The sequence below is a fragment of the Argiope bruennichi genome, chromosome 7 (assembly GCF_947563725.1).
Source record: "Argiope bruennichi chromosome 7, qqArgBrue1.1, whole genome shotgun sequence".
In the NCBI taxonomy this organism is placed as follows: Eukaryota; Metazoa; Arthropoda; class Arachnida; order Araneae; family Araneidae; genus Argiope; species Argiope bruennichi.
In genome coordinates, this window is record NC_079157.1 from 57,460,822 (window position 1) to 57,487,141 (window position 26,320).

Genomic DNA, 26,320 nt, shown 5'->3' on the forward strand with positions numbered 1-26,320 from the left:
ATTAAAAATCTTCAGTTTCTAAAGAGTTTATTTTCGAAAGTGAAATCAACAGTGTATTAACTAAGCATCTTTTTAAAGAACATAAACATAAGAGTTACATATCAAATTATTAAGCACCCTGTTTGCTTTCTACAAGCTTATTCAACCTTGCTTCTCTTTCATATTCCTTCATTCTTAGAACAAAGCTAGAGAGAGGAAATAAGATGTTAATTTTTATTTTAAAAACAAATATTACAGAGTTATGTCTAAAGTTAAGAATAAAATTATCATATTTAGATAATATGTAATAATGAAATTGACATATTCAGAATAATTTAATTGCAATAAGATTAATATTTTATACCTAGACGTGAAAATATAAAAGCATTTTGCATCAAGATAAAATCTAACAGATAGTAATTTTATTCAAACACTTGTTTAAATATTTTTGTGTGCAATTGAGAGAATGTAATTTTTAAAGATTTGTTTCCACAATATTTAAAGTGTTCAAACTTATAAGCTAAATTAAATGTAAAAAAAAAACTTACTCTTCAAATTCACAGTTATGGTAATTATGTAGTTCATGCTTGCATTTATATACAAAGGGGAAACGATCTTGTCTACATTTCAAAAATTGCATGTAATCATCTATACAGTAATCTCTTAGATGTGGAGGAATGGCAGCTGATTCCATTTCTTCCTTTGTGGTTTTCACAGCTGTAAAAAATCATATTAGTTCATTCCTCCTTATCATGATACAGAAAGTAAAATAAATTAAATAGATTATATTATTCATTAATACTTAGCTGAAAATATTTTGATATCTTTCCTATGCTTAGCATAAAACCTATATGCTTTTTCATTTGATAAATTACTCCTTTCGTGATAAAGAAAATTGATTCTGATGTATGTGATGACAACTGGTTACCTTCTCCAAAAGTAGTAAATAAAATTGTCTTTCATTTTGCTTCGTCTTTTTGAAAATTAAAAAAATCAGAAAGATCACAACAACTATTTTGACTTCAAGTCATTAGTTTCGTATTAAAAATATCAATCATTCTCTAACCGTCCCTACATTCCTTAATAGACACTAATACATTTGTTAATTTTAGAAAGAAAAGGCCAAAACAAAATATCAGCAAAATGAAATTCTTAATATTGAAAAAGTGAGTAGAAAATCATTTAAAAACACTTTTAAGATATATATTAATAAGATTTTTGAATAATAAAAAAAAAATATCCTAATTTGATTTGTTAGAAAAGGGGAAATGAATTGCATTTTTTACAGATATATATAATAAATAACCACTAATTATTGAAGAATAGATATTTCCAAAGAATTTCGATTCATTACTGACTTAAATATATAGATGAAATAATTTTACTTTAAAAAAACACAATATGATTCTGTTGTTCAAACAAATTAACACTGCTTGTCAGACATTTAATTTTTTTTTAATTAAATAGCAAGCATTTATACTTTTTTCTCACACTATTCAGTTTAACATCACAGCAAACTCCCATACAAATTTTGTAATGAGGAGTGACTCCAGTGTTATAAGAACATGATTCTGCTTTTATTTTTTTACCCACACTAAAAAAAAAAAATATTACTAGCTATCAGCATTGATGTGAACAAGGAATCAAGAAGAGGGCATTTATAGTGTTATTTATAGTTTCCCACTATATATCCGTAACTCTGTAGTTTTCACCTAATTTCCATAGCTGTTGGAAGGTATAGAAATGCAATCAATTTATGCATGAAAATGCAACTGTCTTCAAATTAGGATACTGGTATCAATAGGTTAAGTTACACAAATAAAATACAAATGATTTTTTCTGATTAATTCACAAGTTTTCACCTAAATCAAAGTTCTAAAATATTTACACTAATTTTAAAAATTAAATTCAGCAATGTAAAGGTAAAATGATAGATCTTCTGATACAACACCTTATAGTAAAAAAAGTGAAGAACCAAAATTAACATATTAATATAAAAATTTATTTTTACACATATATATGAGTATCACAATTACACTATGCTAATTTTGTTAAATTCTTAGTTCCATCCATTTAATCACTGACAAATACTAGTATGGAATCCACTTTTTACACAAGTGGGACAAAAAAACAAAAAAAAAGTATTTCATTGACTTTAAACAAAGTACTGCTAAAATATTTTTATGCCATTTATAATAAATATATGAAAGTGAAAAATTATACTTTTACTTTTAGGCAAAAAATAAGCAGAAATTTTGTTTGCATATGTTATAATATTATGATACTTTAAGCAAAGCTTGGTTGTGATAATATTAGTTCTTTTCATTTTACATCAAGCATTCATTCAGTAATTTAAAGGTAGTGCTTCACCACAGATATTCAACTAAGATTCATTAAATAGACATTTTCTATAAAACAAGATGTGATACATTAATTATTGGATGTTCAGCCCAAAATCTTTGCCCTCATCTTTCTTATTCCCAAAGAATACACTAATTTATGGATTGCTGGACAAATTTATTAGAACAATCAAAGACTGTGTTCAGAAATTATGTACTTTTTGAACCTATAACCTAAAAAAAAATGTGGATACATTCTTTTTCCTTATTAAATAGCAATATCATTAAATTAATGGTTATTAAAAATGCTAATTTCAAAAACAAAAAAAAATCACTATGTATAAATAGCATTTTTAATTTTAATTCTCTAATTCAATACTAATTTCACTGTCTAAGATCTCTGAAAACAAGTTAAGATTTTAAGAATAAAGGTTTTGGTTAAGAAATATTAATAAAAAATATCAAAAGCAAATCTATAATGCTATGCAAAAAAGAGTTACAATTTTTAGATACTGAAAATTTGTAAGCAAAAATAAAATCTTATATCTAGAGAAATTCTAACTGAACAACTGAAATTTCTACAAAATTAACCTAAAAAGTTGTACTAAATATTTTTTTATATTATTTTTCAAATGTTAAAACCATTCTTCTTCAAAGCATTAAATGTTAAATAATTGCCCTTTGTGGCTATTTTGTTTCTCAGGATTATTGATTGCATTCCAATTTTAAAGAATCACTCATGCTTAACTTGGTGTTCATAATCCCCCCCCAACAGTACTTTTGAGCATAGCATCAAATTTGTAAGAAGCATTAAAAATGTATTATTTTAACGGATTTACACTTATTGAGTATATGAACCTTCCAAATGGAATAAAAAATATCTATGATTATCTATAAGTAAATTTAACTTCAAATTTCAATTAATATTTAAATTATGTCTTTTTTAATAGCCTTGCATCTGCTCAATAGACAGTTTATATAAATGGCTCAAAAAAGAATCCTACTTTACATGATTAAAAGACACCAATAAAATTTTCTAAGGCCTCATGTAAAGTATGTATTTGATTCAACGTTAAAATGGTGCAGTGTGCAACAATATGTTAGCCGAGACAATAAAATTAATAATGAGCATAAAAATTAGAAAGATATGCTAATAAAACATTAAAAATAACTATAATCTTCATGCTTTGTATACTTAATACCTTAATTTAGGAAACAGATTAAAAAAAATATGATGAAATAAAAAGTAACAAACATTATTTCAGAGAATTTGAAAAACTAAACAGAATCTTCAGCTTTCAAAACAAGTAATAAAATATATATATATAAATGATGAAAACAGTTTGAACTTTGATGCAATGAAATAAATGTATTACTACAAATTATGCTTAAAAATCTTAGAATAATATGGAAATTCAAAGACAATTAAATAATTATAAAAAATATAATTTTTGAATTTTTAAGTTGTGAAAAAATTATCTTTTTGCAGCAAAATTTTCAAAAAATTTCCCCAAACATTCAATAATTTTACTAAATTTTATAATTAACTAAAATTTTAAACAAAATTTCAAATGTATGCACTTTTTGATTCTCCAATGTATAATTTATCAAATTTGGTAATTTTAAGCCACATGCTCTTCCCCATATAGTATCAACATATACAAACTGGTATTTCTTTTTTTTAACAATAAAGAAATATTAAATGATGCTTGTAAAAAACAATTTAAATATTTCAAATGCCAATACATTTTACAAGGATCATTAAAAACATATATAGATACTGTTATTATATATTTTTAGGTTAAAATGAGTAAAACAATAAAGTAGATTCATTTTCACACAATAGTAAACATAGTTTTATGCTGAAGTACTTGTGATTTTTAAAAAAATTCAAACATTACAAGGAGGAAATTTATCAATAGTAAAAGTTCAAATGCTTCCAAATGGAAAAAAAGAAGAAATGATTACAGAATTTATAATTATCTATTCTTACCTTTTTTTTAACACACAAAACTGAACCAATGAATACTAGTATTAAGACGTATTTTATAGTTATACTTAAAAAAGATTAATATAAAGAAAATATAGATCTTCAATAAATCATAAAATTGGTAAGCAGGCATAACCATGTTTTTTTAAGAGAATTTTCAAAAAATTGTACAGAAAATGAGATATAACCTTTAATTAACCCTTGTCGGTGCACATCATTAATAAATTCTTATCTATAGAATACATGAAATATTTATATCAATCGTATTAAAGTATGTCGAAAAACTGAAAAAAGATTCAACTTACTTCTTTCTTTTCTACCATTTGGAAAGCCCAACATTGGGTCAAATTTCGGTTCATAAGCAGGTTCTGGTTTCGGAAGGTCTGGTTCCATCATGTTACCCATATTTTTAAAGTATTCGGCTTGACTTTAAAAGCCAAAAATCCAAATAATAAATAAATATTTAGTATCCAAGAAAAATTTTACTTACGAGAAACAGAAATAAAAATGATTTTGTTAAAAGGACAATATTTACATTCAAGACGGCTCAAAGCCGAATTTGTTGCCAGATATTTTAAGACAAATTATTGACCAGATAATATTGATTTTTGTTTTTTGCTCAAAAAATAGTTTTGATTAATATTCACTCTGATTTAAAGTTGAAAGTTTATCTAGAAATTTAAATTATTTTAATTAATTTTAAATAGTCAATAAATATAAAATATCATATATTAAAGATTTATGCAAAAATTATAAAAGTTTCCAAAAACTCAGAAAAAAACTTCTACTTCGATACTACGATTGTAAACAATGAGTATGTTTTGCTGATGTAATTTAAAATTTGAAAAAGAAAAATGCAAATTTCTTATTTAAATTTAAAAGCCAGATGGTAATTAGAGTAATTATTTCAATTTTAAAGTGCTCAATAATTTCTTCCTAAATTTAGCTAATGGAAGAACTTTCTGAAACAAATTCTGCTGAAATTTCCCGGCCTGAAACATTATTTTCTCTTCACATTAATTCCGTCCCCGATGTATTACTTTTAGATATATTTTCTAGGCTTAATTTTGAAGAACTATGTATGTGTTCAAGGTAAGTCATGTTATAAAAATTAAAAAATATTCGTATTATTTTTTTTATTGTGCTTAAATTTTTTCCAGATTATTTCCTCCCCTGTATCTTATTATTTTTTTAATGTTGACTACTCATTGCTTAAGCAAAAGTATGCTTGGCTTAATATTTTCAATTCTAATTGTATTTCATTCACGTTATTATTTTAATTTTTATTGGTTGTGTACATTTTTCTTATCTGCTATTTCTTGTACTTATCGATTTGGCAAGAGTTATTGATTGAATGAATAAATTTTCCAATGAATAGTTTTATACTATTGAACTTCGAAAAGAAGATATTTAGAATATAATATATTATTACTGATATCTTAATAATGATTGACGCATTTTTACTTAAGAAATAATTTCTAATTAACAGATATTTCTTTTTAATAGGGTCTGTCAGAAGTGGCATGTGCTTGCCAAAGACTTCAGCCTTAGAAAACGAATCACTGTTAGAAGACCATTAAAGTCTGGACAGTTTTTAAGCCTCATAAAGTATCATTTTACACAATTTTTAGAAGAATTCAAATTGCTGAAGCCATGTGGTCAAGAATCTCTGTTATCTGTGAAAAGGAATGTGTTATGGAAGTTATCTAATAAAAGTACCAACCTGAAAAAACTTGTTCTTATGTCCTGTTCGTTGTCAGTTGTTTCATTAGAAGATTTACCCTCTAGTCTTGAACATCTGAGTATTCGAGGATCAGAAATATTTCCTGATGTATTTTTTGGACTAAATCCTAATATGTTTGTTCCTCATTTAGTGTGCTTGGACATTGGTGGTGTGAGTAACTTTCTGACTAGTCAAGACTTGCATGTTTTCTCAAAGTTGAAATCCTTGCGTGCCCTATACCTTGAAGGATGTTTCCGCATCAATAATGGTGGCATTGATTCAATAATTGATATTTTACCTCAGCTAGAAGTTCTTGATGTAGAAGGTACTGATATTTCAAATGAAGGAGCTTTGACTATTTTCAATCATTGTACTAATGTGAGAGATCTTTTTATTGGACATACTTCTATTGATGATTTGGCATTTGCTAGAGTTAAGACACACATATTACCTCATCTAAGATCCTTTTGTGTTAGAAATACAAATATATCATCCATGGGTTTACATTCTTTTCTTTTGCACCATTTGAGTATGCACAAATTAGTTGTCAGAGCAAATTTCGATTGTTCTGGTTCTTGTAAATGTTTCAGTATTGGAGAGAGACAAGTTTGTTTTCAAATTGATAACACTTTTCCATTCCTTGCTGGTATTGAATGTCAACACTATTTATCTCATAAAACATATGGCTTAAACTGAATAGGAAATTATATACAACTTGTATTAATCATATTCATAAATATTGTTACAAGCACTTTAGATTATTTTGACTAACAAAGTATAATATGACAGTTAAAGATTATTTTAAAGTAAACATTTTGATTTTATAATCATATATATTTCCAATTTTTAATGTTTTATAAAATTGTATATTAGTATTGTGTTTTATTGGAATTCTCTGAACTTGAAATTCAATTTTATTTCATGAAATCTTGTTCTATGAAATGCGATATTTTCTTTCCAATTTATTGCTTACATACTTAAAACTGATAATTCACCTTTTTTGTTGTTGCTGTTGTTGTTTTAATTATTATTTTCGAATCTTTAATAATGTATACTTATGTATTATTTATTAAGATCACTGAAAACTGTTATGAGATATAAAAAATTTTTAGAATGCATTCTTCTGTTCTTACACACTTTCTGCCTTAATGGTTCTTAGTTTACAAAAGCACAATATCATTTCTTGTAAAATCTTTCAATTTTAAAAATAATAGTAAGTATCGCACAAAACCAATAAAATAACATTGTAAATTTTTGAATGAATATAGTTCTTGAAATAATGTTTCAAAGAATATAAAAATAATTTAGCTTTTTTTTTTTTTTTTAATTTGTAGCTTGTACACTTTGCATTAAAATGAACCCAAATATTCTGTTAAATATTTTTTAAAGCAATTTTCAAAAAGAAAAAAAAAACTTAATTTGTAATATTAGAGAGTAATTATTTGTGACTTATTAAAATTAAAATTTGTCAACATTATTTCTCATCGAAACTATTTAAAGTATCAAAACTGAGATATTGATAAATATCTCTATAATCAAGTAGTATGTTAGATTAAATCAATGTAATAAAATATTAGAGCATTTAATCTAAGAAAATTTGCTAGCATCCATTTAGTATTATCATAGATGAGGAAAAATGACTTCATAAATTAATGAGATCAATCTGATATAAAAAATTTTCATAATCAATGTAAGCACTATTCTTACAGGATAAAAAAATCTCAAGAGATTTTAGGATAATAAAATGGCACAGAATGAATTTTGCAAAGAGCTTGGTTTTGGGTCTCCAGGGCTATCCAGGTTAAAAACCCATGTGGACATAGTGGTATACATTTGGTGTTAAGGTCTGTGACTTAGTGTACCTTCAGTGCTTGTGCACTCTGGCACAGAAGATCAATTATCCTCCCATTTGTGGGTTTTGGAGTATGATATCAACTCATCTTTTGATCATAATTTATAATTACAAAACCTATCCCCAATAGCTTTCATGTTGCTTCAAAACTGAATATTAATACAACTAAACATATTAATATTGCCTGACTCTAAGGAAAATGATCAGTCGGTGGTAATTGGAATATGACATTTTATTTTGAAGAAATATATGCCTGTGATACCATTTAATGCATCTGATTATTCTGCCATATATATATTAAATCATTAATACTGTATCAAATGGTTTCAAATTTCCTAGCATTTCAATGTTTCAATATGTTTAAGGACAATATTATTAAAACTGAGGTGCTTATAAATTTTCTAATAATTAAATGAATATATTGAAACATTTCAGAACCTCACCAATTATATATAATTAAGCATTAAAATTAGCCTAATATTTTAACATTCTTAAGAATCTTTTTTTTTTTTTTTGACAAACTTATTTATTTGACAATTAGGAAAATAAAGTTTTTTTTATCAACTTGCCTGCCCTCCGCCATGTGGCCCTGACAGCTTTCTAGTTGGAAATCTGCCACTGTTCATTGTTAAAATAATTCCATGAAATTTAAGCAAAAGTATTCAGCTATCTGTAAATTTTATGTCTAAATGTTAAAAATTATTCATGCAAAAAGCATTTGTATAACTAGATTATAAATTTTTTATCAAAATTATTTATTAAGACATTTGTTATTATTTTGAATTGATAATTTATTTTTTGGATAATTTTGTTTAAATTAGGTGAAATATTTTTTTAATCTATTAATTGAAGTAGTATATATTCTCTGCATAAGACTTTTTGTGTTTTAATGAGGGGGATGTTCGTTTCATGACTTAAGAACTAATCTTATTGCTTAGAATTAAAAAATAGTAATAAATTTATAAGTGAAAACAACTGGTTTAACCAGGAAAAAATTTTCCCCCATGTAGTTTAAAAGAAAAAAAAATTTTTATGGTTGTTGTTGTTGTTTTAAAACAGTGTTCAAAGGTTGCTTGAAGTCCTCCTAACATTAGTATTGTTTGATATATTTATTCAAAATTGATTCTTAATATAAAATTGCTTTGCTGAGCATTCCATTTCATTTGTATTAGCTCTTATTGTTAAAATATTTATTATTTTTTGGATTGTTGATATATCTTAGCTATTTTATATTTTATTTAAAAATTGTTGTTGTGACTTTGAAATCTAAGCATTTTATCCAAACAGTATTTAAAATGAATAATATATTCACAAAATTTTATAAAGATACCAACATAAATAAAACAATGATTGTTTGAACTATACAAATTGTTTTTGTTTTATTTCAATAAGAATTTTTTTATGTTCTTAATTTGCACCATCTTCCTTTATGTTTATTGTCATTTTAAAAAAAAGCGTGTAGAGTGAATTTAGGATTCCGTTTATAATGTGATTGTTTTGTCCAATGAAAAATGTGAAATCTGAGTTCAATATGCATGAGAGAATGTTAACTTATCTTTATGCTGTTTTTATCAAATATCGTAATGAGAGATGTTTTTAATTATTGCTGTTTTAGTTAATTTGTATGCAACTTGCATTAATCCACACTTTTGGTTAGAAGGGAAGAGTTCTGTTGTAATGAAGTTAAGATATTATGAAGAACGAAAATTAACTGAAAAGAGGTATAGGGAAATTTTTATAAAGATATCGTTACGAATTTTTTTCCAAAATCGTCCGTACATGTATACGGAGATAAGCCCAACAGGCTGAATAGCAAATATCGTCATTTTATTCTTCGAATTCACGAAACGACACAAAATAGCATTTGCAACAGCTGTACTCAAGCTGCAAATTGGCATTGAATAACTGTGAAAGCACAATGCTCTCAGGGAGAATTCGCTTAACCATTCACTTGATTTCAACTCAACTCAACTAACTACGTGTTTTTAAAGTTTTTGTGACAGGGAAATGCTCTCGAAAGATGTAATATGTAAAATATTTATCGATATATCGCTAAAATTCCAGCAGTATCAATAACTTTCAATTTTATCGTCAAGGCCGAAAGCCATTGATCCGGCATCTGTTAAAGCTATGTGCAAAAACATTATTATTAATATGAAAGTGAAGGAGCAAGAAAGCGCTGTTATTAATTCACAACAATAATTTTAAAGAAAATCTGGAATGTTTTTATATATAACGCCCAAATAAAGAAGAATTCTAGAGCTAAAATTAGTGATAGATAGATAAATGCTGACAGATGTTTAGTACAGAACTCTTCGAAAATTATTTTAATTTGATCTTAAAATATCAAAGTGCTTCATTTTTTGAAATGCCTTAGTATTTCATGTTGGCTAAGATTGTTATAAAAACATAGTATACGCTTAAGGAAACTTGGATAACATAAAGAGTTTTTTTACATGTATATATGCAAACATTTCAAATTAGCTACGGTCTATAAACAATTTCTTGATCATTCGAACTCCGGCTTCACTATAACTTCTTTGTTGCGCGGGCTATTCTGTTTCTCACTATTTAAAACTCTAGGTTAACAAATTCCTTTCTAAAACCATACAAGCTCAGAATATTTTCTTGCAATATCTCTCTTGCCTGCTTTTTGCTTTCCTACTCTCTTCATTGCACCAAGGTCTTGTCATGGCTTGAACAAAGAAATGAAACTCCCATAAAATTAATTATTATTTTTTTAAGTTTTTTTTTTTTTTTTTTTTTTGTCGTGTGACTATTTTAAGCCAAATTTTGCACAGTAGCTTCTGAGAGTAAAAACCTCTGAGCACCCGAAGGCAGAAGTCTACCTCAAATGAAGATAGCACACAAACACTCGCTTGCACAACCCCTTTTTACAGCGGGACTCATTCACACACCTCACAGAGAGAACAACCATGCGCGAACCAGGACCCGAAACCGGAACGCCTAAATCACGGGGAAGACGCGCTACCCATAGGCCAGGACGCCGGCATTTTTTTAAGTTATAAAAAATATTAAAGAATTTACACATATGAAGACCTATAAATTATATTAATCATGTTTTACATAAATAATATAATTTATAGGTCTTCAATTTCTTTAACCTTCTCACTATTAACCCGACCGTGCAACTTCTGTACAGGTGGGTGTGTTTCTGTTTCAAAGAAGGATTGAAGTATGCAAAGTGGGGCGTCCTTGGTGATAACTCGCTTTACATCCTACATCCTCGTTTGAAACTGAAATCGATCCACCTGTACAAAAGTTGCATGACCAGGTCCGTGGCGAGAGGCTTAATCGACGAATTTTCTATTTTACCTCTAAAAATTAATTGAAAACTGTTATTTTCCTTTTAACGAGGGAGGATATATATATATATTATGCAAGTCCACAAACAGGGGCAAAGGTTTGCTGACGGGGGAACAAGACAAATCCGACAGGGGCAAACAAGCACAATTTTTCTGCTTTGGCTTCAAAATAACTCGTAACTAATTTTTTACGTTTAATTAAAAGAAAGTAAGTATTATTTGTTTGTTTTTTCAGGTACCAACCACTTCTTTCATTATTCAAAATTTACAAAGTAATTTATAAAAAAATTATTCTCAGTTTCTTTTACTAACCATGAAGAGATTGTCAATATTTGAGTCATTTTTTTATGAGACTCTTGATTTTACTCGCTCTGAGATCTAATTTTGGAAAGAATGTAGTTATATTTCATTCTAGATTTTATTATATAGATAGAAACACGTATTGCGCCAGAAGGCCGTTTCATGTTAAATGAACAAATTAATCCTCTTACCATGGAAGCTATATAAAATGGATGTAGAAACTAAATTCACAAAGTTTTATAAAAGAAAGTTTTTTGGAAATCCAAAATAATAAATTAAAAAGTATTCCATGTTCTTGCTAAAAATCGATTTTCTAACGCAGTTCCCTACCTAAAATGATTTTTATAAGAATTTCAACAACGAGTAGAAATTCGGATGTATTTCGATTTTAAACCGAATAAGCGTACATGCACAGCAAAAATTAACCATTGTTTGGACACAAACAATATAGAATGTTGCAAAGATGTAGTTTCTTAAGAAGGTTGGAGAAAATATTTTGCAAATATATGAACAAACTTACTATTTTATGTAAGATGTGAAAAATGGACTACTTAAATATTAGGTTTCCCATGTATTTATTTTCCAGTGTATATTTAAGATTAAAACCAGTGGAAGTGGTTTCCCCAAAACTTTCTCGCTCACTCTCTAATAAACTTGTCATGCCAGAGAACACCCTACATGGCATTCGTCTACAATAGTTGCGAAATATTAACCTTTGATGTGAATTTAGCATTTTATCTGAATCTATCGTGACATCCTTGGCGAGTTATTTGGCGATTAATCCTTGACATGCGTTAATAATATTCAAAAATCGAATTTGTGTTTTAGACGCGGTTTTCTCAACCGATAGAAACAAAAGTTTGAAGCAAAACTGCACTTGTAGTCACAAAATCACATAAACATTATAATAAATTAATATATCAAATTTGCTAAGTCATGGTGTTTTTGAATTATCGAGTTTGTATGTTTCTGAAAGTAAAGATTAATAGACAATCAATCATTTGGATTTGACAGAAATTTATACTGTAAATGTTAAATTTGTGTACCGAATTTTATCGATCTAGCTCCCTTCGGTTTTAATTATCTGTTAACTAACATTCTAACAGCCGGATTGACGCACTTCCTCTGATTAGATTTTACTCAAAATTTGTCAGAAATCTGAAAATGCGGTGTAAAGACCGTATAAGAAATTTCAACCGTCTAGCTCAAAGTGTTTTTCAGTTATTTGTCACAAACTAGAGGATATTTTCTGAAAATGTGTGTTTCGCCCTTCGGGGAGATTTAAATCGTGAAAATTTGTCTCTCGAGTTAATTTTTTTTTTTTTTTTGACAATTACTATACTTTCTCTATACTAGGTATACTAGAAAGTAATGCATTTTATTAAAAAAACAATTAGATTTTAGATATGAACTCCCCTATCTTCCATTTTAGGCATGGTTAAATTCTTTTTTCCCTCGAAGCTATCGCATCTACTATTTTTTCCCAAAAAATGAATTTTGTCCTCTCAGTTGTATGCATTCGCTTTTCTTAACCCCTTCGTATACTATGACGAGTCTGAATCGAGCATCGAATTATTAAATTTTTAATTTGCAATTAAAGAAAAAAAATTAAATAATGAAAAAAAATCATTTGAAAATGTATCATTACCTCAAATGCCTTCATATTATTCTAGGGATTAAAATAATAATAATTGTCCCAAATAAGATGTGTTGATGATGATGATGCCGTGTCCGCGTTACCACGGAAAAGGTTTGCAGTAATTTCTGAGGGTAAAGACCCTTAAGCACCCGAAGGCAGAAGTCTGACTTCTAGCTCATATGAAGATGAAACTCACACACATTCGCTTGAACAACCCCTTTTTACAAAGGGGCACATTCACACACCTAACAAATAGAACACAGATGATGAACAGCCATGCCCGAGCCGGGATTTGAACCCGGGAAGCCCAGATCACAGGGAAGACACGCTACCCCTATACCAGGACGCCGGCAGATGTGTTAACTAATTAGGAAATAAAGTAAATTCATATGTGAAGGGGTTGATGTGCTATATATGAATATTTTATGAATAACTATTTCAATCATCATTTTATCAAGACATCTTTATTTATTAAAATTTTAGAAGCATCTGAAATTATATAGATTTTGCCGCGAAGAGTCAAAAAAAATTAAGAAAGAAAAAAAAATGAAAAAAAAATTTTAATGCATTTTCCAATAACATAGTTGCAATACTGAATGTAGAATCTGAAGAATTTAGGTAGTAATTTATTTAATAAATTTAGTACATACTTGGATAAGCTCTTTTAGCATAGCTGAAAAGCTACCATATCACATATATTTATTTTTTGTCGTCAATTCAAGTCGGTAATATTTCTTTAGAGTAATAATTGCAGCTTGTAAATTATATTGAAAAAACACACAGATATTTTAATGTTATATAAACTTAATTCAAAGTTATAGAATTTACTTATTCCAGTGATTTATAAGGAATTAACATAGTTTGACTACAGCAAAATAGCTCTTATTAGTATGCATATTGCACAAGAGTGTCCAGAGAAAAAAGTGTTTTATTAAATTTAATCTAACCATTAAATAGATTTTAGTCAGAGAATTCTCACAGCGTAATAAATAAAATAAATTTACCAATTCGTTACCGAGAAAGTAATAATTAGTTGAAAAAAATACGATTCATTTTAGAACTATTATTCATTGAATTCTGAATTAGGGAAAACCACTCTATAACCCTACTCATGTATAAAATAAAAGTATATTTCCCTAATAACTCCACTTGCAGGTAATCGAAATACTCCGAATAAAACAATTTTTTCTCCTAACTATGATAACATCTTAGCTGAAAGACAAATATTTGTCGGAAAAAATGTGACGTCTTATTCACTTGTCAGCCTATTGATTATTCTATTAAATATAGCGCAAATTTTAAGCTGAATAAACAACATTTAAATCAGGTGTCTAAAAATCTACGCATTTAACACCGTCGCATTGAGTTCTTAGACGACCGATCAAAAATTTTTGGCAAAATGCGATATCTCATTCACCTATCACCTTATCGGGTGTCATCGTCATCATATTTGGCTAGACAACCCAGAGTGGGCCAGTGCTTTCCTCTGAATTCTGTGCCACCGCATTCTATTTTTGACACTTGTGTGCCAGTTTCTTTCCTAGATAGCCAGGAAGTTTGTCTGCACTGACTTCATCCATCTCATTTTGGGTCTACTCCTTTTCCAACTTGTTAGAGGTCTATGTAAAAGAATTTTTTTAATATGGAATCATCATCCATTCTAAATATATGAGCCGCCCAGTTCATCCGATTTATTTTTATGACCTTATAATATCTGGCTCTCTATAGATTTTATATAGCTCAAAGATATATCTTCTTCTCCAAACATTGTTGATTTCTATCCCACTAAGAATGGCTCGCAGAACTTTTCTTTCGGCTATTTTAAAATGGCTATTTTATTTTCTCCAGCTTTGGTCAGGGTCCAGGTCTTTGAACCACAGGTAAGAATTGGTCTAATTACGGTTTTATATAATAAAAATTTTGTATTTCTTGGTAGTAGTGAGTATTTAAAAAATCGTTTTAGTCCGTAAAAGGCTTTATTTGCATTCATTAGAAGACCTTGAATCTCCTTGACTATGCTATTTCATCAGTAACTATAGAATCTAGATAAGTAAAACATTGGACAACCTGAAATGTGTGAGAATCAATTTCTAGATGGGATTCATGGCCTTATCGGTTGTATTGCAAAACATAGTACAAGTTATGAACTGAATGGACAATATTTGAATCAGATGTCTAAAAATCTGCGGATTCCATCATCGCATTCAGTTCATAAACGGCCGTCCAGAAACTTTTGGTAGAATGCGATATCTTATTCACCTTGTCGGATGCCACAGTAATGCAAATTATAAGGTTGATGAACGATATTTTAATTAAAAGCCTAAAAACTTCTTCGACATCCATTACATTACGTTCATTGTTGGCCGATCAAAAATCTTCCTCAAAATGCGGCATCTTATTGATCTGCCATCCTATCGATTATTTTGCCAAATATAGTCAAACTGCTTTAATCGTTACTTGGATATTTCGACTGTTAACAACATATTAACTTTAAGGTAGTTTTTAAATTTTTATATTGGAGAATGTGCAGCTCTCCACAACCCTACTAAAGTGGTGAATATTTTTGCCGACGAAACTCTCAATCGCTCGCCGACGGGGGGAGGAACAAGCCGTTGCCTACAGGGGAGCAATTGCCCCCCTGCTGACGCCGCCTCTGTGCACAAAGTTTATAACTTGTGGGATAGAATAATGTATATGTGCTTATGTAATAGTAACGATCGAATTCTGACCTTTTAGAATTGTGTCCCTGTTATTAAAATCTCTGGTTGGCACTTTTTTAAACAGGGGTCCTAGTATTTTTCAGTTCTACCTCTATAATTATGCTACTGAGTATACTTGATTTAAATAGTATTACATGCAAACGAATCCTGAATCAGGCCTATAATCCACTTTTAAATATCTTATTTGAGTATTTTTTTTTTCTTTTACCTCTAACACAGCTTCGTATCTTTTCTCTTGCCACAAGTTCGGCATTCAATGGATTTTCAGCTAAATGTTCGGCTGTATGAACACTTTTTTATATATTATTAAACCTAATATTTTAAAGGTTTTTTTTTTTTTTACAAATATGTAGATTTTGCTTCAAAATATTTTAAATAATGAGTTAATGCAATGGAAGGAATTGTTCAAATGTAATGGAAAGAAAAAAAACAGATATGCCAGTTATCCAGTTTAATATCGTATATTATTCAGATTTCTTCCTCAGAATATCTCATTCTGAATGCATACTATTTTCCGTTCCAGAAACCCGTGCCTATCACTTTTGGATGATTTTATTTTGCAGAGGGGTGATACGCAGTCAGTAAGAAGAATGCTTTTCAGGTGTGCTTTGTTTCAGGGGGCGAAATATAAATGTATTCATTTATTGTTGATATGCATTTTCTTTTTGAATCATATTATTAGATTTTAATCCCAATATATTGTTTTATATGAAATAAATATTTCCTTCTACGTCTTTTATCTCGCTTCTATTTTAGAGAAATCCAAGCCGATTGAGGCATGCGCAAAAGAGCGGAGAGTTTCACCGTATGAAAATCGAAAATTATTTTTTTTTAAAGCAATTTTTAGTTTCAAACACTATGCAGAGAGAAAGAGATCATAGAATCAAGATTCATTTTATGAACTCCTTCATTTCTGAAGCTATTGAGGTGGATTTCGTAAATTTGATAGCAGTCGAAAAATATTTATTGAAAATAAAGCAATATCTCCAAATTCTCCCCCCCCCCCTTCTAAATATAAGACAATTAATTTCGCTATAAAAACAAGTCCTGACTAAAGTAATCCTGATTGCCAGATAAATACACAAAGGTTTAACTAACTACAAAGGTTTAACTAATTTATTGACAGAATAAATTAGTTAAACCTTTATATCTAATTATTTTTCCTCTATCTCTAGTCTGGTTTTGCCAATGAATTATTTTATCAATCGTAATTTCTCGAATATCAGTTGGCAGAAGCTTGTTACTATAGCAACCGAACTGGCAGCAATTTAAGCTACATAGGCGAAAACATGGAAGAAAACGGTAGTGCAAACGATTTTGATATATCGCTAGAAGAAGCAGCACGATTAAAAGACGCTTTTAAGGATAAAAATTTCTTGAAATTATTCCAAGAATATTTGGAAGATGTCAATAGTGCAGACAGTAAGCAGGCGTACGAAGAAGAAATTATATCTTTGGAAAAGGAAAGAGGATTCGAAGTTAAATTTATTCATCCGGATCCGGTTTACGTCATGAAATTCATAAACGATAATGGAAAAATATTTATAAATATTTGCAGAAATCAATATGTATGTGAACCAACGTTTGAAAAAAAGAATGCAGGTAATATTACTATTTATATATGCAAGTTTTAAGGTAAAGTTAATAATTTATTTGTTTAAGTAAGATAATATTTAATTACAATTCGTAGAAATGAATTAATATCCGAACAACAAAGACTAATAAAAATTTAATTGTTTAAAAATCTTTTTATTAATGCAATGTTCACGAATTTCATATTTGTAACATAATTTCTAAATTTTAAAAATAATGAAAATTTATTGATATCTTAAGGGTTATATTGAAGTTTTATTTAATCTGATAATACGTCTTTCAATCAACTAAATTTTATACATTACCTAAGGTTTGATTCTTCTTCTTAATCACATTTAGCAATTTTAGTTAGTTTATTTCTTTCATTTCTAAAACAAAGTTATATGTTTTTATTGATTCACTTTCTCGAATGGATAATTTAATTTGATACTTTTTTTTTTGTGTGTGTATAGTGTGTTTCTTCTTACTCCGCTTAAATTAGCGATTCTCAACATTTAATGCTCAATTTATCAAAAATGAATCAGCATTTGGTAATATCCAAAACTTTAGAGAAAAATGTACTTTTCCATTAATGGGGTCCCAGTGGTCGCCAAGTTTTAATTTTGGCTTTAATTTCGTATTAATTTTGAAGAATTAAAATCAAGCACAGAATTTACAAACTAGTGATTTTTTTCCCCTTCAAAAATTCAGCATATTTATTCATTTTCGTTATATAAATTAATGCTCACATTAAATCATTTCTGGAGATTTACTGAAAATAAGTTTACGAAGTGAGCAAATTCGAATTCAAAATGACTAAGTTTTCGCTATCAAAATTCAATTCTGAGACGCGAAAAGCTAGGGGTCTAAAAGGAACTATGTCTAACGTGAATATATGTGTATTCGATTTGAGATGTTACATGCATGTAGTGCTGCTGTGAGGGTAAATGGCGCTGGAAACATGACATTTTTTTCACCTCCCCCCGATATTTCTCTTTGAAAAGGAGCAATTTCGCACTAACGTTTTGTTATGATAATGTCCCCTAACATGGTGCCTGAAGCATTTATCTCTTTCCCCGGTCGTTACGCCACTATATGCATAGTTTCTGAGGTATGAAAGCCTCTTTTCGATATTTATTTTCATTCAATCTCATAACGAAATACTATAGTGTGTTTCTTTTAAAATAATTTTGAAGTTATTGGTTAAATTTTCTTGTTAACCTTTTAACTCGTCGGATATTTTTGGTTGCTTTAAATATTCAACACTTGAGTGAATCCAAAAAAAAATTTTAACGCGGCGAATTCTTGTTTATTTGCATTGGCAGATTTCTGATTAGGCAGTTACCTAGGGGGTGCTGCCCAGAAGGCGGGGACTGCAAATAGGTTAATTAAATAAATTGCAAAGAAATTTAAATTTTTAGGATTATGAAATAACATTAATATTGTTTCAATCATTATTGACAGGATCCGGTCTGTTTCCTTATATTCATCTTATTATTATAATGCTTATAAAACCGAGTTTTTGTATTCTTAATTTATAATTAGTCGCATTTGGCGACCAGCCTGGATTAGTTCAAGCTAAAATATTTCAATTAAATATTTTATGTAGAAATTGATCTCTTAAGGGTCTGTAAGACCTTTAATAGCTAAAACATACCTCGAAAGTTGTTCAAATGGGATTCTCCCTAACATAAGAAATAATTCTTAATAGATTTTTTACAAAATTTGTATAATACATATAACCTTATAATTATGAATTTTTAAATCAGTGAAATAATTTTCATTAATTAAAATATATATGCTAAAAAAAACATGTTCCAAATAATTTTTTAAGACAAAATTTGTTTGAGCACAAAAGTTTTCAGGAAATAAGCCATTTATATTAACAAATGTTACACTAACTTACTTCCAAAGGTCATAACATGATTACCATGTAAAGTGATAAGTATTCTAATAGATTTATTGGAGTTATTTTACTTTTTATATTGTTAAAACATGAGAACGCTTTTAAAAATTTTTTTTATCATATTAGCAAGCACTAAATAAAAAAGTATGCATAATAAATGCTTTTATTTCGCATGATTTTCTTTATTATGTGTGCATAAACATACCTGGAAACTTTCATATTGATGCAATAAATCATTTTTGTTTAAACCTGCGTGCACGCTCTAAAAAATACAGTATTGAGAAAAATGACTTTAAAGTAAAAAGGCCTTCATTAAAATTCTCTTTTCACGAATGCCACAATCAAATGTCACTGACCTTTACGTTTCTGAGTGAAAAATCAACACTGACCTTCACATTTTTGTTTGTCACTATATCCTTTAAAATAATTAAAGTACACACATATACAATATCTTTAAATATTCGGAAGAGTTTCGGCTATTAAATAAAATCATAAGAAAAATTTCGAACAATTAAAGGCTTAAAGGTCTTATAATCCCTTAATAGCTTTCTCAGCAAAATATTTTCAAATTTCAAATTTTAATAGTCATATAACTCATATCATTATAAAAGCCTTACTCTGTTCTGCTCATTGTACTATGCATCTCTCTAACTTTCAGTCAGTTCCCGTAAAATTTCAACTTTAAATTTAAAGAAAAAGTGATAAAGTTTTAATTAAGACAAAAAAATTTTGCTGAAACCAAACGTGGTTTTTTAAAAATAATAATGCAGAAACAGTATCGTTCAACATTGAAGTCTTACATGTACTACAGAATATTTTTTTTTTTTTAATTTTGGCTATATTACAAGGAATTATTTAATAAATATTTCTTCAAATCGTCATAAAATTCAGTTTTTAAATTTGCTTTTCAAATAATATTTTATTTTGTTTCAGTCAATAAATGTACTTCTGAATAAATTATGAAATTTAAATTTTATATAATATTTTTATGCATTACAATAGAGTCTCCATTTTTGAATCCTCAAAGCTTATAAGTTTGCAAACATATTCTGTTACTTTCTCGACATAATGAACTTCATTTTTAAAATTTTTCGTTTTCTAAATCAATAGAATTTTATTCTAATTTTTTTCTTAAAAATATTTATATAATTTCACAATGATTTTACTTGAGACAGCTGGAACATCACTTAAATTGACCTTCTAAAAAATACTAGGGCCCTGGTCGCTTATGATTGCCAACCTCCAGGAACTGCTAATGTAGTTCCGCTTCGCTTGCTCGCCATCGACTAAACCACTTTAGTCTAGCAACAGATATATTCAGATTCAATTTATTCCAAAATATGATAAAACAAATGAAAGAAATAAAAAATGTAAAGCAAAAAGTACAATCGCAAAAATCACCCATATCTAAGTTTTTTGTAAACACAAATAACCTTTCATTTAAATAACTATATACATGCACCAAAGAAACAATTTTTTTTTAATTGTGCTTTTCTCACAATTTTTCAAATTTGGGAACTGTACTGTTGGGAACTGTTGGGAAATAGAATAAGAAATTAATATTTACAAAAAAACAAATTTAAAAAAATGTGTTTTTCTCACAATTGTTCAAATTTGGAAGCGACACTACAGAAACAAAATAAGAATTTGATATTTACAAAAAAATAAATTGTCTGAAAACAGCTATATTCAGATTCAGTCCTTTCGTAAACTTCGCTCCCAACCAATAAACGTTTAGCCCAATCTCGTTCATTACGACTGGATATTCTTATGAGCGAACATTTTCATTCGACCTGTCTTCTCTTTTTCGACGATTTCGTTTTAAAATCGATACGGCACGACTTAAACTCACCGTAAAAAATTGTGTCCGTTTCTTGACCATTAATTTTTTGTTTAAAAATTTTCAACTCGATGCAAGAATAGTGTTCGCTTGAAATCTTATCAAACTGCGTGTTGATGTTCCTAGGTGAGGTCGAAGTGTTGCCAAACGGCTATTAAAAAATTCGGTCTGAATTTACGTCCTCGTAAGCGTTATTTAGAGAGATTCTAACTGTTTCTAGTTATTTTGACTTGCATGCATTGCAGACAAATTAAAATTCTCATGCAGTATGGTGCAAAAGTCACTTTTTTAAACCAATGAACAACTGAAGCTAAATCATTAATTTTTTTAACTTATTTATTTTTACTTTACGTTTTGTGTGTTTGAAATGTATTATCACAAAAATTGCTTATTTAGCGTCTTTTTCTTTATTTGAGTTTATTGTAGTTTCTTATATGTTATTTCTTTTTTTTTCTTTTCTCATGGCTATTACACAATTTGCTATGATTATGATAAATTTCTTGCAGGTACCGAATGGAAAATACCCGTAATACTTTCCAAACCCAGACAAGATGTCGATAAAAAGAAAGCTAAATGCACCGTTTTGGATGTGATGTTTCATCCCAAAGCAATAGAACTAGCCCAAAAAAACTCGCGCTTCAAAGGCATCGTTGAAGACACTGCTCGCACGACAATCCGGGATCAGTTCGGAATCGGTCTGAGTTCTCAAACTGCCATCTATCCGAAGCTGAAATACAAAGGAAAAGCTCCCCCAGTGGTTTTGCGCAAAAGTTTGCAAAGCAAGAAGGCAGAATATGTTTGCGAACCGATAGAGGATTATGTGAAGAACCTTTTGCCGGAAGCTAAAGAAACGAAACACGCGGTTCCACGAAACAAAGAACCCAAATATTGTGTAAAATACAGAGACATTCTGGACTTAAAAGATTACAGTCTAATGGGATATACCGACAAAACTGCACCTAAAGAAATAATTATCGAAGTACAATTACCGCAGGTACAGAGGGCAAATGATGTTGAACTCGATATATTGGAAAGAAAATTGACACTCAAAAGTAGCCCTGGTGTCAGTCATTCCTATAGTTTAGATCTAGATTTGAGTTATGCCATTGACACAAATGCAGGAGCTGCAAAATTTGACAAGTCCAAAAAAGTATTAACCGTTATTCTACCGATTAAAGAAAGAGGTATGCCAAAGGAAATTTTAAGTGGGGCAAAAGATGAAACCATCAAATGAACTTTCAAAAGAATGAAAGCATAACATAGACATGAAAAGAGAACATTAAATATCGAAGATATTCAAAATAAAAGATAGTTCTTGAATACAAAATAGTAAATTTACAACAGCTTTTATTTTCCTCTGAAATTACTTTAAAATGTATAAATCACATGTGCATCTGATTTTGAAATTAAAGTCTGAAATGTAAGCACGAGAGCTTATATTCCAAGTAAAAAAGTATCTCCAATATTTCAAGTATAATTAGTATTATTGACTTCTAAATAAATTGATAACCCCATTTTATTCTATTAGAATTAATCTGAAATGGAAATTATCCGTGTAGATATGTATTACCACAGGTTTGTAAGTTGTGTCAAACCTCCATTTTTCCTATTTTGGTGCATATTTTTAATACAAACTAAACTTTATAACGAAGTAATACAGCAAATTACATGGGCATTATTAAAGGAAAACGCGATTGTTAAGCTAAAAATTAATAATCCAAATTAACGAATATTAAAAATGTTACCACTAAAAGAAATCATGAAATACTATCGTAATTACACTGATTATCACACATAGAGATGGAGTTCTTTTAAAAGTATTTATCAAAGATAGCAAGTGAGAGGAGTGGTAAATTGTATCAATAACGTCACTTGTGTAGGTATGGTTTTGATAAAGATGATAAATATACCAAAAAAGAAATCCTCTTAAAATTAGAGACACTGTTCTTTCCTCTATTCCTCACATATTTTCTAAATATGGAACTTTTCCTGTTTTACTTCTTTATACAGAGAAGAGAACAGTGTATATATTTTGAGTCTTTTCCTGTTCATCGAATTAATTTAAAATTAAACGCAAACATGCAATTTTGATTTTACGATCATATACCAAAATTCCTTACTTAAAGTTTTTGAGTTATCATTTACATTCCAAAGTGAGTGATAGTCAATTTCTCGAAGAGTTTGTTTTAAAATTTGATATATATTTTCAGATTATAAAATCGTAAATAAAATCTTACCTAACAAAAAAGATCACTGTGTGGGGGGAGGGGGGGGGAAATCAACAAAATCAGCTTTTAATTTTTCTCAAAAAAAATTTCTCATAGTGGTATGAAATACTTAAAATTATGAATACAATAAAAATTTTAATGTGATATCTAAAGCAGTTTAGTAAACGAAAAGGGAAAACAAATAACATGCAGCTCAAATTGCAACTCGACTCCTCAGCCTCAAAAGTTTCTTATTTATTATACTCAAGTAAATAACTTAAGAAATAAAAGTATTTTCGTGAGTGTAATGAATTTTTATAGATTACTGCATTCATAGATTTGTCAGTTACTGAAAAGATTTCAGAAAAAATAAAATGCAACTTTCACTCGATTTTTCTGTTTTTTCCCCCATAATACTATTGCAAATGCAAATGCAAAAAAAAAAAAAAAAAAAAAAAAAATGTTTCGAATTTATTTTTATACTGTTTATAGGCCTTTTATTTTATAACTATATCATAATTACAAAAATCGTATTATATGCCTTTCTTCTATTAAATTTGTTTCTTAATTTGCATATTTCCCACCTTTTTTAAAACAAAACAAGGTACAAATTGATCAAATTACAGTTTGCCTTCGGGTTACTCAAGTTAATTGAAATTTAAGAAAATGTTTTGAAAGATATTCTCATTTGAATAATGTTAATAAAATCATTAGAATCATTTTAGAGACTAGTTTTTATGTCTTTGCAATTTGATGAATGAAACCACCACACATTCATAAATCATACTGCTGCGATTGAAATAGAATAAATTAAAAATAAAAATTCCTCTTTAGTCCGGGTCAGGCAGAAAAAAGAAGAAATATTAAAACATATTCGGATCTCTAATCCGAAAACCACATCGTACAACGGTAATGTTTCATAACTGATTCTGGGCTGCGGTGGCCTGGTGGTAAGTTCTTGGCTTCGGAACGGGAGAGTTTCAGGTTCGAGACCCGATTCCACCAAAGAACCGTCATGTAAGCGGGTCTGGTGCACGTTAAAACGTCCGGGCCAAACGTCCTCCAGCTGGTATATATATATATACTAGCTGACTCGGCAAACGTTGTTCTGCCATACGAATTATTTCTAGTGAATATTTTGGTTATTAATTAAAAAGTAACGAATGTATTGTAAGTATGTGGGGATGGGATCTATGACAGAAAGAGGAATAGAGAGCTTTAGACGATGATCGCTGATAAAAAACAAAAAAACGCCAACCATTCATTTTCTTAATACAATGTATTTCATTAATGTAACGAACATATACATTGTTTGATCTTTTAAAAGTTAAACGTAAAGTGAAAAAGGTAATATATTTTTTATCCTAAAGTATAAAAATGAAAAAGAAATTCAATAGTCATTTCGAAGGGCAATTGAGTGTACTATATTTTTTGTCAGTCCGTCTTTAGCCAACATAAATAATCTCGATGATTTGCCCACGCGAGAACATGCCATGTATAATTAATAATTAATTATACATGGTCAATCATACACGGACAATTATTGTCCGTGTGAAAAACATGCTGTGCCCAAATCTAAGCCGCAAACAAACATCGTTTGGCCTTGCGACTTATTAATTGTCATTGCGAATGCCAATCTGATAGGAAATTTAACGCGTTTGAATTCAATTGGCACGTCTATGAGAATCATTGGAATTCGTGGCAGCAAAACATTTTCGGTTCGAAATTTGCCATTCAAAATGGTGGCTTCGATAACGTTTTTCATCAATTTTCTAATGACCAATCGCGTGCCATTGCACAGCCGTGGTAGGTTCAAATTCCGAAGTAAAATAACCGGATATCTAACTTTCAGTCTAGAAGGTGTGGTGACATGCCTGGCAAATCCAGTGAGTTCAAAAACTATGTTGGATAATTTACAGCTTTGTTAGTATAGTAAACTGTATCGATCGATTTGTATGATAGCAGGTCGCCTGGCAACGACTGCTGTATCTTGAAGTTTAAATCATCGACGTCCACATTTTTTGCTGCCAAAATGGCTCTTTCTGCCAGCCACGCATTATTTATGTATAGTGCGCGTACATCGGTAAATATGCGGTCAATGAAAGCATTTTGCAAATCAACGATAGTGCAGAAATGAGTGGGAAATTTTATGCATCCAGTATTTTCATAGACAGCAACTTTTCCATTGCCCGGCGGACGTAGCTCCATCTGTTATACAACACATAAATCATGTCGTTCTGTTTGAAATATCAACGGGTTAATTATTTGGATATACTTCATACAAAAATACTAAGATCGCTATTAAAGAATGAGAGGGTGGAAGTAGGAGGGTGAAAATTTGGGGTTACAGGTATTTTTTGATGCCAAATTTTAAAAAATAAAAAAAAAAATTGTCAAAAAATAGAAAAAAAAAATTTGGATAGTGACACCATAATTACCTAGCTTTATGAAATATACTTTATGACCTATTCTCATACCTAACAAATACACATAAAAGATTTCATAAAAATCGGTTGAGCCGTTTCGGAGGAGTACGGACACAAATACCGTGACACGAGATTTTTATATATTAGAAATAAAATTTGAAAGATGTAGGTCAAATGGCAAGCAGCACTTCAGTACACACACACACACACACACAATCATCTTTATTATTAGTAAAGATTTTTTAAATGATATAAAAATGTCGTTTCCACTTTAAGTTTATTTTGAAAAAACATTAGTATTTAGATTAATTTTTCATTCATTTAAAAATTTTAAGGCATGTCTTCCTTAATAGTCACAAACTACCTAAGAACTAATCCTGTTAGTTTTGGTAGTTCTTCAGTGGTTTTCCCTATTTGAAAGATTATTTCATCATATATGTCGAAATTCGTGAATTGTATGCCAGTCCACAAACATAATCGTGCTAGAAATAATGAAGTTTT

The 26,320-nt window shown here is 29.1% G+C and overlaps 3 protein-coding genes across 3 annotated transcripts; 2 read left to right on the forward strand and 1 right to left on the reverse strand.

The window, feature by feature from the left end:
• Positions 1-10: 10 nt before the first annotated feature.
• Positions 11-4,869, reverse strand: LOC129975896 (NADH dehydrogenase [ubiquinone] 1 beta subcomplex subunit 7-like). Its single transcript, XM_056089175.1, has 3 exons — positions 4,614-4,869; positions 528-696; positions 11-185 (listed from the first exon to the last, which is right to left on the reverse strand). The coding sequence occupies exons 1-3, from the start codon at positions 4,711-4,713 to the stop codon at positions 110-112; spliced, it is 345 nt and encodes a 114-aa protein (XP_055945150.1). The 5' UTR covers positions 4,714-4,869; the 3' UTR covers positions 11-109.
• Positions 4,870-5,110: 241 nt separating this feature from the next.
• On the forward strand, positions 5,111-7,191 carry LOC129975969 (F-box/LRR-repeat protein 12-like). Its single transcript, XM_056089278.1, has 2 exons — positions 5,111-5,400; positions 5,815-7,191. The coding sequence occupies exons 1-2, from the start codon at positions 5,258-5,260 to the stop codon at positions 6,725-6,727; spliced, it is 1,056 nt and encodes a 351-aa protein (XP_055945253.1). The 5' UTR covers positions 5,111-5,257; the 3' UTR covers positions 6,728-7,191.
• Positions 7,192-17,157: 9,966 nt separating this feature from the next.
• Positions 17,158-22,566, forward strand: LOC129975382 (protein kintoun-like). Its single transcript, XM_056088445.1, has 2 exons — positions 17,158-17,470; positions 21,693-22,566. The coding sequence occupies exons 1-2, from the start codon at positions 17,158-17,160 to the stop codon at positions 22,418-22,420; spliced, it is 1,041 nt and encodes a 346-aa protein (XP_055944420.1). The 3' UTR covers positions 22,421-22,566.
• Positions 22,567-26,320: the final 3,754 nt, after the last annotated feature.

Excerpts from the sequence above, each read along its gene's own strand:
- LOC129975896 (XM_056089175.1), bottom strand. The coding sequence starts at position 4,713 with ATGGGTAACATGATGGAACCAGACCTTCCGAAACCAGAACCTGCTTAT. Across the intron at positions 697-4,613 it reads AAATGGTAGAAAAGAAAGAA|CTGTGAAAACCACAAAGGAA; the intron begins GTAAGTTGAATC and ends GATTTTTTACAG. Across the intron at positions 186-527 it reads CATAACTGTGAATTTGAAGA|CTTTGTTCTAAGAATGAAGG; the intron begins GTAAGTTTTTTT and ends TCCTCTCTCTAG.
- LOC129975969 (XM_056089278.1), top strand. The coding sequence starts at position 5,258 with ATGGAAGAACTTTCTGAAACAAATTCTGCTGAAATTTCCCGGCCTGAA. Across the intron at positions 5,401-5,814 it reads GAACTATGTATGTGTTCAAG|GGTCTGTCAGAAGTGGCATG; the intron begins GTAAGTCATGTT and ends TCTTTTTAATAG.
- LOC129975382 (XM_056088445.1), top strand. The coding sequence starts at position 17,158 with ATGGAAGAAAACGGTAGTGCAAACGATTTTGATATATCGCTAGAAGAA. Across the intron at positions 17,471-21,692 it reads GTTTGAAAAAAAGAATGCAG|GTACCGAATGGAAAATACCC; the intron begins GTAATATTACTA and ends AATTTCTTGCAG.